Source organism: Alexandromys fortis, unplaced genomic scaffold, assembly GCF_014885135.2.
Source record: "Alexandromys fortis isolate MF-2015 unplaced genomic scaffold, M_Fortis_MF-2015_v1.1 scaffold_118, whole genome shotgun sequence".
Lineage (NCBI taxonomy): Eukaryota > Metazoa > Chordata > Mammalia > Rodentia > Cricetidae > Alexandromys > Alexandromys fortis.
In genome coordinates this window covers 4,414,294-4,432,338 of record NW_026068010.1, presented here as the reverse complement: position 1 = coordinate 4,432,338, position 18,045 = coordinate 4,414,294, and the positions used below count along the sequence as shown (strand labels likewise).

Genomic DNA, 18,045 nt, shown 5'->3' with positions numbered 1-18,045 from the left:
AGATTACAGAATAAGAAAACGGAGGATTAGAGAGATGGCTCAGCACTGGCTGCTCTTGCAAAGGACCAGAGTTCAATTCCCACCACCCACATGGGGACTCACAACTGTCTATAGTTACAGGGGATCTGATGCCTTCTTCTGGCCTCCACACACACCAGGCACACATATACATACAGACAAAATGCCCACACACGTTAAAGAAAGAAAGAAGGAGGGAGGGAAGGAGGGAGAGAGAGAGAGACAGAGAGAGAGAGAGAGAGAGAGAGAGAGAGAGAGAGGGAGGGAGGGAAAAAGGAAGAAAAAAATCCCAGAAAATCCTAAAGCTGGAAACAAATGAACTTAACCTAAATATCAATTCTGCACATGTAGAATTATCCTGACATCTGAACACAGCCCAATGGTGATTCATCTTTAAGGATTTATAATATAACAACAAAACCTGCAAAGAATTCTTATGTTTCCATATATGCCTTGTGAGTGTGATAATATTACGTACATCTATACAGTGGGTCGTCTACGGAACCATAGAGTACCCACAATGCTCTTAAAAGGACCTGCTATCATCAGCACTGCTGCTTATGCCAGTTCACTGACCAAGAGAACTCTGTACTGCCTGTACATCTTCCTACAGATGCCACGTTTATCTCAAGACAGTTTATTTTCACAGTTGGGCTGAGACTCAGTAGCTACTTTGTTTGGCCAGAGGATTACCATGGGTACCTAGTTACTCAGATTTGGGGATTCAGCAGACTTCAGTCCTTTTAGAAGAACTGATTTTCCTTAGCATTACTAATGTGTGTGTGAGTGTATGACGGTGTGCAGGTGAAGACGACGGGACAACTTGGGAAGTCAGTTCTGTCCTTCTGAAATGCGAATCATGGGGACTGAACGCAGGCCACCAGGCTTGGTGGTGGTAAGTGCTTTTACCAGCTGAACCGCTTCACCATTCCAAGGTTTTTCCTAAATAAATGAAATAAGGTAGGACTACAAGGAGGATAGTAGCGATATGTTTGCCTGGGGTAAAATTTAGCTTTCCAACAACAAGGAGAATTTAGAGAAGTCTGTATCTGGTTCTGTACGCTTGCTCATAAGTAAGACTTTGTCACTGACAAAGGTGGATAGTGCTGGGTAATAAAATTTGTCAACTTGGAGGTGGGGAGAGGACTCACTGGTGCTGACTGCCCTTGTATAGGACCTTGAGTTCAGTTCCTAGCACACAACTAAAGGCAACTCCACCTCTGGGAAACCTGACGGCCTTGGCCTTCTGGGGCACTGCAGACACTTGCACAGACTACTGCACAAACACACACACTGCTACATAAATGTTTTTGTTGGGAAAAAAGAAAAAAAAATAGGAAAGTAAGAAGACTGTAGGGGATGAAGAAGAAAGGAATCAACTATATGCTGTGAGTTGAAAGATGGAGTCAAATCAGAACTAAAAAATGCCCATCTCATTTGGTAGCTGAGATCACATAACTCAAAAAGACCAACTTTGGTGAGGTGCTGTAAGTCACCAGTTTCATTAAGTTTACAGTCACTATCTCATAAGCATCCTACCCTTTGCAACTAGAGCTTTCTCAGTACCCCACTAGGCGTCACAGATGAAACATCCACGTAACAAATAAGGCAAATGTGTAACATCAAACCACTCTGTAGACACAAGAACTGAGAGAGAAGTTTAAGAACATCAGGCAGAGTACTTGATGAGGAAAGAAATGAATAAAAACAAATTTACCATCTGGAGCACTTTTTAAAGGCTTTAAGGATTTCCCTTTATTTTCTATTATCCTGTCAAATTCATTTAATAAGCTTCTTTTGATTGGCGGTTGTCCTAGAAAGAAAATTCCATACATGTTTGTATCTTTCAAAAGCTTAAATTTCACTTTCAAAACTAAAACATGTTAACCAATGAAACAAAACAAAACACCACTGTTTAAGTATTATAAAGGGCATTTGTAGGATGCTTGGTGAAGTAAACCTATTTCTGGCAGGGTGGCTTGTCACGAACTGACTTCCAGGCTTCCCTCTGTAATATGACAGGACTCGATCAGAAGATATATGGTAACTCTGACACTCTGAGTCCACAAGCTTGCTTAAATCACCCACTTAAGCGATGGAATGTTAGTTTTGACATCTATTATGAATGTAGTGTCAGCTGATTCAATACTTGAAAGATTCTTTCTAGCCTGAGACATTTCGAATTAACCTAATAGGTTCATTAAGACATTAAATATACACTTAAAAGAGAAATTAGAATATTGTCTAATGGCATTAAGAGTAGGACACAGGGCCAGAGAAGGCTCAGGAATTAAGAGCATTGGCTGCTCTCCCAGAGGAACCAGGTTCAGTTCCCAGCACCCACATGGCATTGGTACTTTTTGTAACACCAGTTCTACGGGATCCAATGCACTCTTTTGGTGGGCACCAGGCATGTACATAGTGCAGATATACATGCAAGAAAAGCACCCATATACATAAAGAATTCTGAAAAAGAATATGGCATTATTTATTAATACCACTGCATTTAAAATATTTGTGAGGGAAGCAAGCAAACACTAAGTTCTCTGCATAGATAAGTAATGTGTCAAGGTCAATTTAATAACTTATTTTAAGTTTTGTGATTTAATTAAAAAATTTAATCAATTAATTGATGGATGTTTTTGAGGTAGAGTTATCCTATTTAACCCAGGCTGACCTTGAACTTAAGGCAATCCTCCTGCTTAGGTTCCTAAATGCTGGGATTACAGCTATCAAATATTAAGCCTGGCAGTAGTGAGCTCGATTTTATCTTTACAGTTCTTGTGAGAGGTAGTAACTACATTTTATGGATACGGAAACAGGCTCAGAGAAATGAGGTAACATGAAGAGTGCTGTAACTAAGTAGTCCACGAACTCCCTCAGTAAGTCACTGGGCTATTCTAGAAGCCAGTTTCCAACGGCGAGAACTGGATCTCTGCACACACATGGGAAATGTTAACAGTACACCTAGCATAATTTCTCAACTGCAACTATTAGCAACCTCTAAAAATATACTAAAAGAGCCTTAAAATATGACCTATTGGTAGACTTATAGATATCAAGGGCAAAATTACTGTCCTCCAAACTCTACAGAAAATAAACAGTCTTTAACCCTCTAACCTGTGAGACTACTGAAGATGGAACTCTTTTGAGGCAGAGGCCAGTAAACCACAGTAAAAGTAAATCCTTACCAATTGCATCAACAGCCACTCTTCTTTTCCTAGTTTTCGAATTGAACAAAGCCTCGTTTTGGGGGTGGGTAGACAGTGAGTGTTTGACATGACTTGGTTCAGAATCCGTCAGCTCATCATCTTCCATAAAAGCTTTGGCAATCTCCACTGCTTCTGTTTCAAAATAGTTCTCCGGCTCTTTAGTGGAGGTACAACCGTCTCCTACATTTGTTCTCACAGGAACATCAGAAGCTCCCATTTTATCAGTTTCTGCTTCTATGGTTTGAGGTAAGGGTTGTTCCTTTTCCAGAAGATAAGCCTTCTTAAGGGACACTTTGGTTCCTAATACCAACTGTGTGTCTTCCTTAAGCGGAGGGAGTTGGGGAAAAACTTCAATAGCGTGAGTGTCACCCAAAGAACCACTTTCTCTATAGTTATTTGGTAAACTGAATTTACCATCACAGGTTTTCTGCAGTTTCGAGTTTACAGGATATTCTGGGGTTCTCTTTTCAACACAAGACTGAGGAGGTAGTTTTGATACATCTTCAGATGTAGGTGGATGTTGGAGAGTATGTTCAGTTCTGATCAAATCAAATTCCTCTAACATTCCTTTAACCTTGTGTAAGGCGCTTTCTGAGACTGTGACCCGTTTTCCACCTGCTGTACTAAATCCAGAGAACACCGGTGAACTGACATTGCTCGTGAAGGTTTTGGGGAGTGACGACATACCCTCGGGATTCTTCACCACAGAGCTCTTGCTTCTCACAGAGTGATCAGACTGTTCATTACTTTCCAGAGGCACCGTGGAAGGTTTAGCACCACCATCCATCTCAGAAAACACTCGCCTTGCCTTTTCTAATGAAGCGTCTGATACCTGCACAGCTTTTCCACTTGCTGTGCTAAAAATGCCGTAAGTGCGTGAAGGACAGGCTGCCTGGGGAAGTTCCCTTACAGATTTACATGTGTCCCAAGTTCCCAAATTAACAGGTTGCATTTGGGCTTTCTCCAGTCCAGACACACTTTGGTTATTATGCTGTAAAATTTGTTCTTTCTGGGTATAAACAAAGGTCTTATGTGAGTTTATATAGTTGTCATCTAAAGAGCTAGGACGTATAAAATCCAGTGAATTATCCAATACTTCATGACAGCTTGTGTGGCAAGTATCTGGTTTACTCTTTGTGTTTTGTTTAATTGTCTTATGGTTGTCTGTGAAAATCTCTTTCACTGTTTTTACAGTTTCTTGTGAATAAGATGTAATGACCATAGGTGAGCTTACCTGAAAATTTCTTGAATCTCCTGTAGCCATCTCAATGGCTACGCTTCTTTTTGCACAGGGTGAAGAGTTAGTCTCAAGTTTCTGAACACAAGTATTTTCCTTTGCAGTTTGTGGGTATGTACTTACTTCTTCTGTAGCAGACACATTGGAGAAAAGGGCACTGTCTTCAGCATTCTTCATGTCTGGCTGAGTATCAGAATCAATTTTATTTTTTGAGAAATACCCTGAATCATTATGCATGTTATTGGAGTGATAAAAACTAGACTGGGATGGACAGCTGCGAGACACGCCAGGGTCACTAAAGCGGGCTGAAGCTTGATTTTCAGACACACAGTTTGTACCAACTTCGTTTCTAATGCGGTCTGAACTATGCTCATCTGAGGCATTTCCAGCAGAGCCTTCAGTGTGTTCCTTTACACAGTCAATTTCTGCAGCATTTTTTCTTTCAGATTTATCCCCCAGTCCTTCTCTAAGCTGTTTTCTGCCTTTGGGTAGAGAAAACTCAGTGACACAAATTTTCCTGCCGTGTTCTGTGTCACATGCCAAAGCACGATCTTCAGTGACTGAGGAAGACAACTGCCTAATGAAGGAGGTTGTAAGACTTTTTTCTATTTCATTAGAAGAGGTACTATTTGATGTTCTGAGATTTTCAGTCTGCCTATACAAATCATCACTTTGCTTGGGTGGCACTCCAGTCTCTTTAGAGCCAAAGCTGTTCTCCTGCAGCTCTTCACTCTTTGAGGCAGGGATTTCAACAATTGTTTCACAAGCTAATGTAAGCCCTTCTTTGAAGTTCTCTCTGTCCTTCAAGGGTTTTGACCCTTGATGACTAAAACTGGTGGTTTTCCTAACATATTGTGTCTCATCAAAAAGGTCCTTTACTTTGTCCAAAGAGTCCTGTGTAATTTTGACTTTTTTCCCGCTAGCTGTATGAAAACTTAATAGAGTAGGTTCTTTGGTACTTTCTATTTCATATTCATGATGCTGCTGAAGAGTTGGTAACTGACCGACAGTCCCAAGTGGGAAATGTTCTTTGAATACCTTCTTAATACTGGTAGTTTCCTTGTGACATGAAATATCCATTTTGTTCTTATTTATGACACAATGAAATTTAGAACTCAAAGGATCTGAAAAGACGATCAATTCATCTGTCTCTTGATTTAAAATATCTGCACTTTTACTTAATGACTCTTCAGAGACTCTGATATTTTTCCCACTTGCAGTCTGAAAGGATATATTAAAATCTTTTATATTTTGCTCCATCTTACCAGAAGGTAATTGTTCTTTATCTGAAGATTGAATACAGCATGTTTCCTCAGCTTTCATGACTTCCAAACATGTTAAATCTGATATACACTCTTTAATTTGTGTGCTTTCCTCCCTTACATACTGGGTACATGACTCAGGATACTTATTGCTTTGATCAGCAGCACATGGTAAATCACCGCCATCCTTCGGAATATCAGCTGTGACCCCTGTACTTGGTTTACTACTCTCAGAGTTTCCTAACTTATAAGTACTTCTTTGAGAACCAGTATAATTATCTTCATATTTTGTATTTTTTGTACAATTTTCAGGATTTTTGCCAACAAAACCACCAGTAGTCATTTCAGCATTATTTTGTAATGTTACTTGGCACTTACTAGTTTTCTCATCAAAACTTTTATCACTGTTTTGTTTCTTTATCTTAAACACCGAAGCAACAGAATCATGATCAGCACTTGAAGAGAAAGCTCTTGGGTCTATTTTTGCAGAAGTTTCCTCACTGATATTTTCAATGTCACTGAACAGTTTCACAGCTTTTTGTAGAGCCTCACTGGACACACTAAGCTTTGTGCCAAGAGCTGAACGAAATCCTTCAAACTTCATTTCATTTATATTTGTTAAAAAACAAGATGTACTTTCATTACAACTGCCTTTCAACAGGCAAGAAGAGCTTTGTTTAACACCAACAGAACCTTCAAATTTCTTGCTGTGATCTGTGTGACCAACAGAGGAGGAATCCATTGTGAGATGAGGATCAACATCTTTCCGCTCCTCAGAAGTGGTACCTATGGCAACCATCAGGTTTCCAGGCACATCAGGGACATTATTCTGTGCTACACGGCTTGGCTTTCTGAACTGTGTGAATTCAAACTGACTTCCTGATTCTTCCAAGATAGTAGAAAGCTCTGTAATTTCTGCCTTTTGGCTGGGTGTTAAACTGTGGTTCGAATGAAAATCTTGCTTTGAAGATAACACCTGAGGTAATGTGTGAGTATCTTCACAAGAAACAGATGCCCGACCCTGAGAAGGGGCAGACACGGTAGTAACTGACTGCAAATCAAATGTATAAGGTTCACTTAGTCTCTTCTGGTTTGCTAATGGTAAGGCATTAACAATGTTGATACAAGCTAAACTAGTAGGATACTGATCTTCAATATCTTTGAAGAATATCTTGCTTTTCTTGACATTATGTTCTGAAAGTTTTATTTCTTTATTGGAAGCTGTTCTGAAGCTACCTCCAAAATTATGGCTAAAGACTGGATCCAAAAACCATGAACATTTGTCTGTATAGTCATTGTTCCCATCTGACCTCACATCCAGGGAGGAATTCAATTTTAAATCTTTGTCTGCAGTTCCTTTCAGATGCTGCTCTATGGCACTTCTACTCTTCTTTGTACATGCCGAGGAATCTGAGTCTTTTGTTATCAACGCATGGGCTGCTTGCTCATCACCTATGTCTTCATCTACTGCTGTTGCTGTAGGAGAGGTCTGGAGATCAGGCCCGTTTGCATGGCTGAGGTCTTCTTCCTGCAGTTCCACAGTACTTCCTAAAACAATCTTATTACTTTCATGAGTTACTTGAAAGGCAATATTATTCTCATTTTCTGGGAAAAGTTCTTCAGAACTCATATTGACTGATATTTCTGAGATAAAAGCGTTTTTTTCTTGGTCCGTTTTTATGACCGCTAGGTTTGTGTTCTTACGGAACTGAGACTTCCCTGTGGGGGACGCTTCGGTCACATATTTGCCAGGTGGCAGAAACTCAGAGGTTTTAGAACTTTCACTTAGGACGCATATTTTATTTTTCTCCAAGGGAATGTTTTTGCTTAATTCAGTATTATCTTTACAACACTCACACTGCAGTTTCTCTGGCATTTTACACACTTTTCCTCTGGAAACCACAACTGGCTTTGACAGAGGCATCGTCGAGCTGGGAGTTACTTTAAGAATACTGGTGCTCTTATGGCCACTGATGGGGTCTTCCTGTAATTCGAAGCTAGTGCTGCCAGGCTGCACTGCTGCCGCATGCTGTGCATGCTGTCCTGCAGGACAACAGGCTGAGACTAAGACTCTTTCTTTTCCATTTGAAACTTTGGGGCTCTTCTGATCTTCATTTTCACATTGTTTTTCGGGCAAGCACAACAGACAATCAGGTTCTAGTGCTGTATGTGGCCCTGGTTTTTCTTCACTGACTATTGCTTCTTTGTCATTTAGATCTTGAGATATCAATGCATTAGTGTGACTACTTTCTTTATTGGAAGCAGTCACAAAAGAGTTGGCCAAGGACAAAGATGGCTCTTCAGGATCATTCTGTAAGGAGCTTCTTATGACAGAAGAATCTGATAAACCTAAACATAAGGATACAGAGTGACAGAATAGGTTAAATAAATTACTACTAATTGCATCCACTCAATGCTTTTATCACGTTAACAAGAAGAGCAAGAGCGATTAACAGCTGGGCGGTGGTGGTGCACACCTTTAATCCCAGCACTCAGGAGGCAGAGGCAGGCAGATCTCTGTGAGTTCGAGCCCAGCCTGGTCTACAAGAGCTAGTTCCAGGACAGGCTCCAAAACCACAGAGAAACCCTGTCTCGAAAAACCAAAAAGAAGAAAAAAAAAAAGAGCGATTAACAGATTCGAAACAGAACCTGATGTAGTCACAATTTTGAAGTTACTAAAAGTCTAGATGAAGGAGCCAAGAGAATAGCTCAGTTAGTAAAGTACAGACCTGAGCTGAAATTCCCGGTACCCAAAAGTGCCCACATAAAAAACAGGGTGCGGCAGTGTGCATCTATCAACTCCAGCACTATAAGGTTGGGAACAGAGCCTGGTGGTGGTGGCACACATCTTTGATCCCAGCACTCAAGAGGAAGAGGCAGGCAGATTTCCATAAATTCGAGGCCAGCCTGGTCTACAAAGAGACAGCCAGGATTATTACACATAGAAACCTTGTCTGGACAAGTCGACAAAGAAAAAGAAAGGGACACAGAGGTAGGTAGATCCCTGGAGTGCAAACAACACTCCACTATTCTAGGACCACCAATCCATTCACCAAGCCATTTACATTTTCTCCTAGGGAGCTAACACTGACTTTGGGTTGTGGGGGTGAGAGGTGGAGTGGAAGCAACAGAGGTCTCCCTCATGTTCCCCAGGCTGGCCTTGAATTTGTAGGCTCAAATGATCCTCCTGCTTCAGCTTCCCAAGGAAAGAACAATTTTAGTTTTCCAATTTCACACAATAAACACTTCTAAGCAGGATTAAGTGGGCAGGTTCCTAATGTATATGGATAGAAAGCTGTCTCAGGAGCCATGAAGCAGAACATGGCAGTGCATGTCTGTGGTCCTAACTACTTGGGAGTCTAAGGTAGGAGATAAGCCAAGTTCAAAGCCAGCATAGAGCACAAAAGGGGGACAAATGGCATGATGGCTCAGTGGGTAGGCATTTGCCATGAAGCCTGAGGACCCGAGGACCGGCATGGTAAGTTAGGCACAACTCAGACAAGTTGTCCACTGACCTCCACACATACACACAATAATACTAAAAAAAAGTCAATGGTGTATGTATACGTGTATATATGTATATGTATTTGGTGCAAAATGATCCACCAGATTTGAAAGACACACTTCTAAACCCTGAATCCAAAGTCTCAACACTAATGTATATAAGCACTCTCTGTGACTAACAGGAGGCCCAAAAGACTACAGAAAGAAAGCAACTGTTGCTTTTCAAAAAATTTTAAAAATCGCATATTCAAACTAGAGAACTTAACCTCATCCATAAAACTATATATACCCTAGAAAAAACAACAACAACAAAAACAACAAAAAAAAACAGGAATACCTGAATTCCCATATGTAAATATAAATGGTGCGTCAAAAGCACTTGCTTCAAACTGCGCTGAAGGGTTAGTGAGCTCTGACGTTCTGACTGCCAGTATTTCTGTTCTTTGATGAGATGCATCATCACTTACGGAGTAAATAAACTTTTTTCTTTTGTTTTTTAGACTGGATATTAAACCTGCAGTTTTCCCAGTTGCAGAAGTGTGAGTGAGAGTTGTTGGCCAGGTTCCAGAGTCAGCTGAACCGGGACACAATGAATTCTCTGTCTGTGAGCACACAGCACAGGTTCCCAACACACTGGCAGTGGCGCCAGGTTCTTCTGTCTGTGAGCACACAGCACAGGTTCCCAACACACTGGCAGAGGCGCCAGGTTCTTCTGTGGTGGCTAGGCTGGTCTCACTCTCTGAGAACACAGTGCCCAGACACTCCTCAAGTGGCTCTCTCATTCTGAACACAGACTTGCCGACACTCTGAAACAGGCAGGCTGCTTGACAAGTTCCAGACACCGCTTGCTCCCCTGCAATGAAGACCTCGTGTGAGTCAAGATGCTGCCCTTCGTGTGCCCTATTTCCCAGAGTTTTCTCACTGATCACCTTTTCTGGTTCTGGAAGAACAGAAATATGAGGTAAAGAGTTTTCTAAAGCAATAGAGTCAATACCTTCTTTCTTTGTATCTATGAAGTCTTTTTCTGAATTATTCTGGTTATTAGAAGAAATACACAGGAGAGGTGTTTTTCCCATCTGGGTTCCAGTCAGACCAGAGAGGGTTAGCTGAGACCACCCACTGCTGGAAGACTGTACAGCTTCCTTGCAGATTTCCTCATTTCCACTGCTACAGGGCTTCTGGTTTGTCACATCTGGATCTAAGGGATCACTGTAGCTTGGTTTAATATCCAGTTCAGATGAATGTTTCTCACCAGCCCATCTACTAGCTTCTTCACTTAACTCATCAGTTCTGACGTCACTGAAAATTTTCTTCCTGCTCTTGCCCATTCTCATTTTTGGTAGATTTCTGCTTCTCCGCTTAGGAAAACATAACGAGAAACTATCTTCTTCAGAAGTTTCTGCAGTTGTCTCCCAATCTTCTACAACACTTGGCATTGTCTTTTGAAGGCAATCTTTGAAGCTGTTTGTTTTGCCAGATGAATCCCCTAACATTTTCTCCAATCCTGTTACAATTCAAAACAAAAGCACATTATAACATTTATAATACAACTCACAATTCTTCTCCAGACATGATTCATATTAAATAATACACAAATATGCAACAAGGGGTTATTCTGAATGCCAGTTCTTTTTCTGGCAAGTCGCTCATGTAAAAGCCAGTGCCAATGTGCTGAAAGTCTCTACTCAGATGCCAATCTCTAATACATCTTTTTTTTTTTTTTATTATTGGGGGGGCAACAGAGAAGGAGCCTCTTTCATCAGCAGGAGTATTCACAAGTTCTTCAGCCACTCCAGGCTTGGGCCCTGAGGGTCCTATGGGTGCTGGGCACATTGGGCATGTTCCCATTATCTCGTACAGGGACTGGGTAGTTGTAGGGTGTTGCCTGGTTGATCATGGAAGCATACTTGGTGTAGGGGCTGATTATGGGCATAATTATAGCGAGGCCCCAGACTGAGAAGGATCTAATACATCTTTTATCAGGTCTACACAGTTAAGGGGCACCTTTGAAAGTGCTATCTCCCCAACTTAGTATTCTAAGACCTGTCAACTCAGACGTAGCCAACCAAGCCTGTATTACTACGAGGAAGCAGGAAGCAAATCTATCAAGTTAGCTTCTATCTTTTGTATCCTGATGTCAAAGGTCGAGAAAGGAAAGCAGTGTCTTTCTACTGAAGAAAAGAACAATTATATCAATGAAGATCAGTGGCCCAACTAAATAGAAGTACTTACCATGACTAAAAGCTTGCCTCTGGCTTTTGTTTTCACTGTCAGTCACAGAGGGAAGAGATCTATCATTCTTTTTCAGACTTTCATTGTGGTTGGAAAAGTAGCTTCTCAAAATCTGCTGAAATTATTTTCAAAATCATTAACTAGTATAACCCTTTTGTTGCACATATATATTCATGTTACCAAACAGAAAGACAGAAAACTTTTTAGGGAGAAATTACATATGGGATCAGGTTTAGAAACATTCCCGAAGGTTAGGAAAATTATAAATGGTAGTTTTAAAGAATGCAGGACAGCCAGGCATAGTGACACATACATATAATCTTAGCACGTGGGAAGCAGAGGCAGGAAGATTACAAATTTGAGGCCAGAATGATTTTCAACCAGTTTAGGGCTAGCAAGGACTGCGTAGCAAAACCCATCTCAAAAAAGCCAAAAACAAAAAAATAAATCAAACCCAAACCAAAACAACAGCAAAAACGAGCTGAGGAGCTTTGGTAGCTGATGGCTACTGGGGAAAAAGAATCATTTGGGTAGAGCAAATGGCAAGTGGTAGGCTGCTCACCCTCCAATGTGTCCCCACACTCATTTGCATCTAGGGGCACTAGTTGGATTCAGGGGATCATTTTAAAACTAAAGAAAAAGAGTATATAAAGCTGAGAGTGGGTCATGTTAGGGAGGATCATGGGGGAATTGGAGGAGGAAAAGAGGGTGAATATAATCAAAATATATACGTGTAAAATCTGAGAATTTTTTTTTGTCTGAGACAGGGTTTCTCTATGTAGCCTGTGTACACACACAAACACACACACACACACAAAGTGAAGATATTCTTAATGAGGAATGTCATGAGTATCACCATCCTGACACTGACTTACAGCAGGAGAGTCTTCAGGATACACAATTCCTCGTGCTTCCTCATTTCGGGCTATAAAAGAAATTAAATTTCACTGTATTGTATTATTTTTTGTTTGTATTTTTTTTTTTTCTGGTTTTTCGAGACAGGGTTTCTCTGTAGCTTTGGAGCCTGTCCTGGAACTAGCTCTGTAGACCAGGCTGGTCTTGAACTCACAGAGATCTGCCTACCTCTGCTCCCGAGTGCTGGGATTAAAGGCATGGGCCACCACCGCTGGTTCTGTATTACATATTGTACACCAAAATTAATAGACAAACTTACTTCTTTTTGGAAACAACCCCACCCACACACAATATTTGATAAGAGGCACATCTGAAACAAAATTAAGTGACCAAAGTCAGCAATGAGGAAGACTGACCTGGACTGACTTGTCACACTGTTTCTTTCTTTTTTTTAAAAAAAAAAAATTATTTATTTGTTATGTATACAATATTCTGTGTGTATGTCTGCAGGCCAGAAGAGGGCACCTCATTACAGATGGTTGTGAGCCACCATGTGGTTGCTGGGAATTGAACTCAGGACCTTTGGAAGAGCAGGCAGTGCCCTTAACCACTGGGCCATCTCTCTAGCCCCGTCACACTGTTTCTTAATGCCACTTGCATGGTGGTTAGAAATGGTGGTTTGGTGACATGAGCTTTATGGTAATATTCTCTACAATGGCTAATGAAAGACATGTAAAGGCTGTGACTTCAAAGCTTCCCTGGGAAACTTTATGCTCTGTTTAGACAATGATTCATTCTAAAGGCATAATTAATGCTAATTACTTCTTAGCTTTCAGCTTTTTTACTTTATTATTTCACATAAGCAATAAAATAAAGTCCAACCACTTCCGGCTAAACGGACCAAAATGAAATGCTATTTGGCTAGAATCATCCAAGCCCTGGTTGAGGGCTGGCAAGATGACTCAGAAGGTAAATGTGCATAAAAGTAAATGTGTAAAAAAAAAAGTAAATGTGTACATGAAGTTATAATACACAGATGACATGGTGCTAAAATGTGACTCTCTGATAGCATTTTAGACAGAGAAGAAAATTATTCAGAACTACTAACATATTCAGCACACAGTAATATCTGAGTCAGCTTTCACGTTTACTTACTTTTTAACCTTTTGTTTGTTTGTTTTGGTTTTTTGAGACAGTGTTTCTCTATAGCTTTGGAGCCCGTACTGGAACTAACTCTTGTACACCAGGCTGGTCTCGAACTCACAAAGATTCACCTGCCTCTGCCTCCAGAGGGCTGGGATTAAAGGTGTGTGCCACCACCACCTGGCTTGGAATTGGAGTTATTATGGACAGTTGTAAGCCACTACATGGGTGCAGAGAACTGAACCAGGGTCCTCTATAAGACAGCAGATGTTCATAAACACTGAGCCATCTCTCCAGCCCCCCATGTTTTCTTTCTAACACAAGGTTGGAAGTGACAACTTAGCAGCCTCAGCTACCTCATCCTGTGCAGTACACATTTGCCACCATTACCTATGAGCACAGTGGAACTAAGGGTTGGAGGTGTAGCTAACGAACTTGACCAAGACATATCAGGATCCACCTCAACTCCGAGACTTTCAGAGATGGGTTTGGGTGTCTGACCCTACAAAAAAAGACAACAGTTTAATGTACAGAAACACTGGTGACTATGTTTTTCATTCACACTTTATTACCACATAATGCTAAGTGCAGATCTGCAACTCTCGAGCTAAAGGGATGACACTGTCACATTCTCAACTTATATTATGGAAGTAATCTGAGAGGAACACTTACCTCCTCGATTTTTGGTGAAGAAAATAAACTTCCATATAATACTGCAAGTGGAAAAAAAACACAAAGTTATTAGATTTTTATTAACATTTTGACAACCTACAAGTAAAACCCAGGGGGCTGTTCTTGCAGAGGACCTGGGTTCCAAGCACCTACAATAGGTGGCTTGCAATCATCTATAACTGTAGTTCCCGGGGACCTAATGCTCACTTTTGGCCTCTGGACACCAGGCATGCAGGTGTTATACATACATAAACATAGGCAAAACACTCAAACAGATAATTTAAAAGACAATAAAAATAAGAACCTTTGCAGTGCTCATACCTGGCTTTTCTCTTTGTGGTACAACTTGTGTGCGTCGCAGAGGAAGAGGGCTAGACAAAGCAAAACAATGGCCTCAGGTTAAAAGGAGAACAGCAGTAGCAGAGAGATCATTCTGTACTGAGTTTTTATGGTTGGGAAGACAAGAGTTGGATATGCAGCCTCACACTGTGACCCTGCTGCCTCAGGTTTTTTAGTGCTAGGATTTTCAGAGTGGGTTACCAGGCCTGGCTCAAAGTAAACGTTCCTAACATAAAAAGTACCACTTGAGGAATTTATTACACATTATTTAAAAACAGAAGTTCATCCAGGAGGTACTCAGCTGTAGCGATCTGGATGACAGTTTATTTCTGAGACAAACACATGCAAGAGCATGTTTTGTTTAAACACATTCTAACAGAAGCTGAGCATGATGGTTCATTAGAGCCCTCAGCCTCGTGGGAGGCTAAGGCTGGAAATTCTGCAGTGTGAGATGAGGCCTTGAAAACAAATAAAATGCATGTCTGTAAGTCCTTATAAAATATACACTAGGCTCCTCATACCTTTCGCTGAGACAAGACCTCAGAGGCGGGCTGGCAACATCAAGCACTGGGCCCACTTTGGCCTTTGTTCTGCGGTGATTTTTATGTTTACTGTTTGCAGGAATCTTCCCTGAAACAGTAGAAAAATCCCATGAGGGTGTAGACACTACGGATTTTGAACTTAAGAATGAAAACAGACTATTCAGGGAGCTGTCGCCTCCTAGGGAGATGCATCTTAAAGAGATGAGTACAGCCTATGCTATGGCATCACAGAAGGTAAATAATAGGGCCAGAGAGATGGCTCAGTGGTTAAGAGCTCTGCATGCTCTTCCAAAGGTCCTGAGTTCAATTCCCAGCAACCACATGGTGGATCACAACCATCTGTAATGAGATTTGGTGCCCTCTTCTGGCCTGCAGGGATACATGTAGGCAAAGCACTGTATACATAATAAATAGATAAAATTAAAAAATAATAATAAAAAAAATAAAGGGAGACACTGAAGGGAAACCACAAGTCCAATCTGAATGAATCATTCTGCTTTCACCATTTCACTTTAGACTCCTGAATAAAAGTGGGAAAACAAGGCCTTCATGACTGCAACTTCCCCTCATCCCTTCTTTTTCTTGGGTGATGGAGACTGAAACTAGGGCTTTTCAAATGACAAACATGGTGTTGAGGGGTGGAGCTGGAGAGCGTTAAGAGCACTGGCTGCTCTTCCAGAGGATCCAGGTTCAATTTTCAGCACCCACATGGCAACTCACACCTGTATGTAACGGCTGTTCTAAGGGATCCAACTCCCTCTCACACAGACATACATGCAGGCAACATACCAATGTACATAAAATAAAGATAAATAAAGTATCAAATGACAAACATATACACTACCAAACTACCCTGCTTGCCTGATAGCTTCATTTGACTTGACTGGTAAGATGTTATTCTTTCACACTCCACTGTGACTACTCTGAGAGCAAGCTGCCAAACCTGCAGGACTACATACAAGATCTGTTTCCCAGCCAGGCGGTGGTGGTGCATGCCTTTAATCCCAGCACTTGGGAGGCAGAGGCAGGCTGATCTCTGTGAGACTAGCCTGGTCTACAAGAGCTAGTTCCAAGACAGGCTCCCAAACCAGAGAGAAACCCTGTCTCGAAAAACCAAAAAAAAAAAAAAAAAAAAAAAAACAACAAACAAAAAAAAAGATCTGTTTCCCCTCCCCTACCCCCTCACTCATTTTGAGATTACAGCCCTGGCTGTCTTGGAACTTGCTATGTTGACCAAGTCGGCCTTGAACTCAAGATATCTATTGGCCTCTGCCTTCCACCACAGTCAACAGTCTTTCACTTTTTTCTTGAATTGAAACATCTACTTTCAAGCTTCCATTAAGAAACTGACTAATCCAGGCTGGAGAGACGGCTCAGAAGTTAAGAGCACTGGCTGCTCTTCTAGAGGACCTGAGTTCAATTCCCAACAACCACATAGTGGCTCACAACCATCTAGAATGAGATCTGATGCCCTCTTCTGGTATGTGTATACACAATAAATAAATCAGAAAGAAAGAAAGAAAGAAAGAAAGAAAGAAAGAAAGAAAGAAAGAAAGAAAGAAAGAAAGAAAGAAAGAAAGAGAGACTAATCCAATATTCACCTAAAAGGAGGGATACTATGATCAAGAAGGAACTATCTAATTAGTAAGCTTTAGTGGTCCCAAGGGTATAGTATGTGCCTGCCCTCCTATATGTTCCTGTTTCCCCACTATTCTGTGAATTTCATAAGGTACATTCTATCCTATTACTATACCCATAGCAATTACAACTACACTTAACATCTCACTGAGCATGCATATCACAACATAGTACTCTAAAGCAAAACAAAGTGCACACTTATGTCAAGAAGGTAATAAATATTCCGAAGGCTGAACAAATGTACAACCTTACTAAACAAATGTTTACAACCACCTGGCACCTAGGTCAGAGACACTGCTGTCAAATTAAAGTACTCACAGCCGGGCGATGGTGGCGCACGCCTTTAATCCCAGCACTCGGGAGGCAGAGGCAGGCGGATCTCTGTGAGTTCGAGACCAGCCTGGTCTACAGAGCAAGTTCCAGGACAGGCTCCAAAGCCACAGAGAAACCCTGTCTCGGAAAAAAAAACAAAACAAAACAAAAAAAATTTTTTTTAAATACCCACAAGAATAAAAAAAAAAAAACACCTACGGAAAAGCAAAAAACCCAGGATAGCCAAAACAATCTTGTTCAATAAAAGAACTTCTGGAGGTATCATAATCCCTGACTTCAAACTCTACTCCAGAGCTACAGTAATGAAAACAGCCTGGTACTGGCATAAGAACAGACAGGAGGGTGGCTGGAGATATAGCTTAGTGGTTAAGAGCACTGCTTGCTCTTCCAAAGGTCCTGAGTTCAATTCCCAGCAACCACATGGTGGTTCACAACCATCTGTAATGAGATCTGGTGCCCTCTTCTGGCCTGTAGGCATACATGCAGGCAGACCACTGTATACTTAAATAAATAAATCTTTACAAAAAAAAAAAGAACAGACAGGAGGACCAATGGAACCGAACAGAAGACCCAGATATCAACCCACACATCTTCAAACACCTGATATTTGATAAAGAAGCAAAAATTATGAAAGGGAAAAAAAGCATATTTAACAAGTGGTGCTGGCATAACTGGATATCAACATATAGAAAAATGAAAATAGACCCATATCTATCACCATGCACAAAACTCAAGTACAAATGAATCAAAGACCTCAATATAAAGCCAACCACATTGAACCTTATAGAAGAGAAAGTGGGAAATACACTTGAACGCATTGGCACAGGGAACAACTTCCTAAATATAACCCCAGCAGCACAGACACTGAGAAAAACAATAATAAATGGGACCTCCTGAAACTGAAAAGCTTCTGTAAAGCAAAGGAGACTGTCAACAAGACAAAATGCAGCCTACAGAATGAGAAAATATCTTCACTAACCCCACATCAGACAGAGGTCTGATCTCCAAAATATACAAAGAACTCAAGAAATTGGTCACCAAAAGAACACATAATCCAA

At 40.9% G+C, this 18,045-nt stretch overlaps 1 protein-coding gene across 7 annotated transcripts in view; it reads right to left on the bottom strand.

Moving 5' to 3' along the window:
* Nucleotides 1-18,045, bottom strand: part of Brca2 (BRCA2 DNA repair associated) — a 55,649-nt gene that overhangs the window by 20,057 nt on the left and 17,547 nt on the right. For 4 of the 7 annotated variants that reach the window (XM_050161911.1, XM_050161913.1, XM_050161906.1 and 1 more), the window contains exons 4-12: nucleotides 14,996-15,104; nucleotides 14,457-14,506; nucleotides 14,136-14,176; nucleotides 13,854-13,965; nucleotides 12,341-12,390; nucleotides 11,466-11,580; nucleotides 9,571-10,737; nucleotides 3,210-8,078; nucleotides 1,736-1,831 (exon numbers count right to left, since the gene is read on the bottom strand). In XM_050161911.1, the coding sequence (XP_050017868.1) occupies nucleotides 1,736-1,831; nucleotides 3,210-8,078; nucleotides 9,571-10,737; nucleotides 11,466-11,580; nucleotides 12,341-12,390; nucleotides 13,854-13,965; nucleotides 14,136-14,176; nucleotides 14,457-14,506; nucleotides 14,996-15,104 (6,609 nt within the window). The remainder of the gene's footprint in view (nucleotides 1-1,735; nucleotides 1,832-3,209; nucleotides 8,079-9,570; nucleotides 10,738-11,465; nucleotides 11,581-12,340; nucleotides 12,391-13,853; nucleotides 13,966-14,135; nucleotides 14,177-14,456; nucleotides 14,507-14,995; nucleotides 15,105-18,045) is intronic. The other 3 variants (XM_050161907.1, XM_050161910.1, XM_050161912.1) reach the window with 2 other exon arrangements.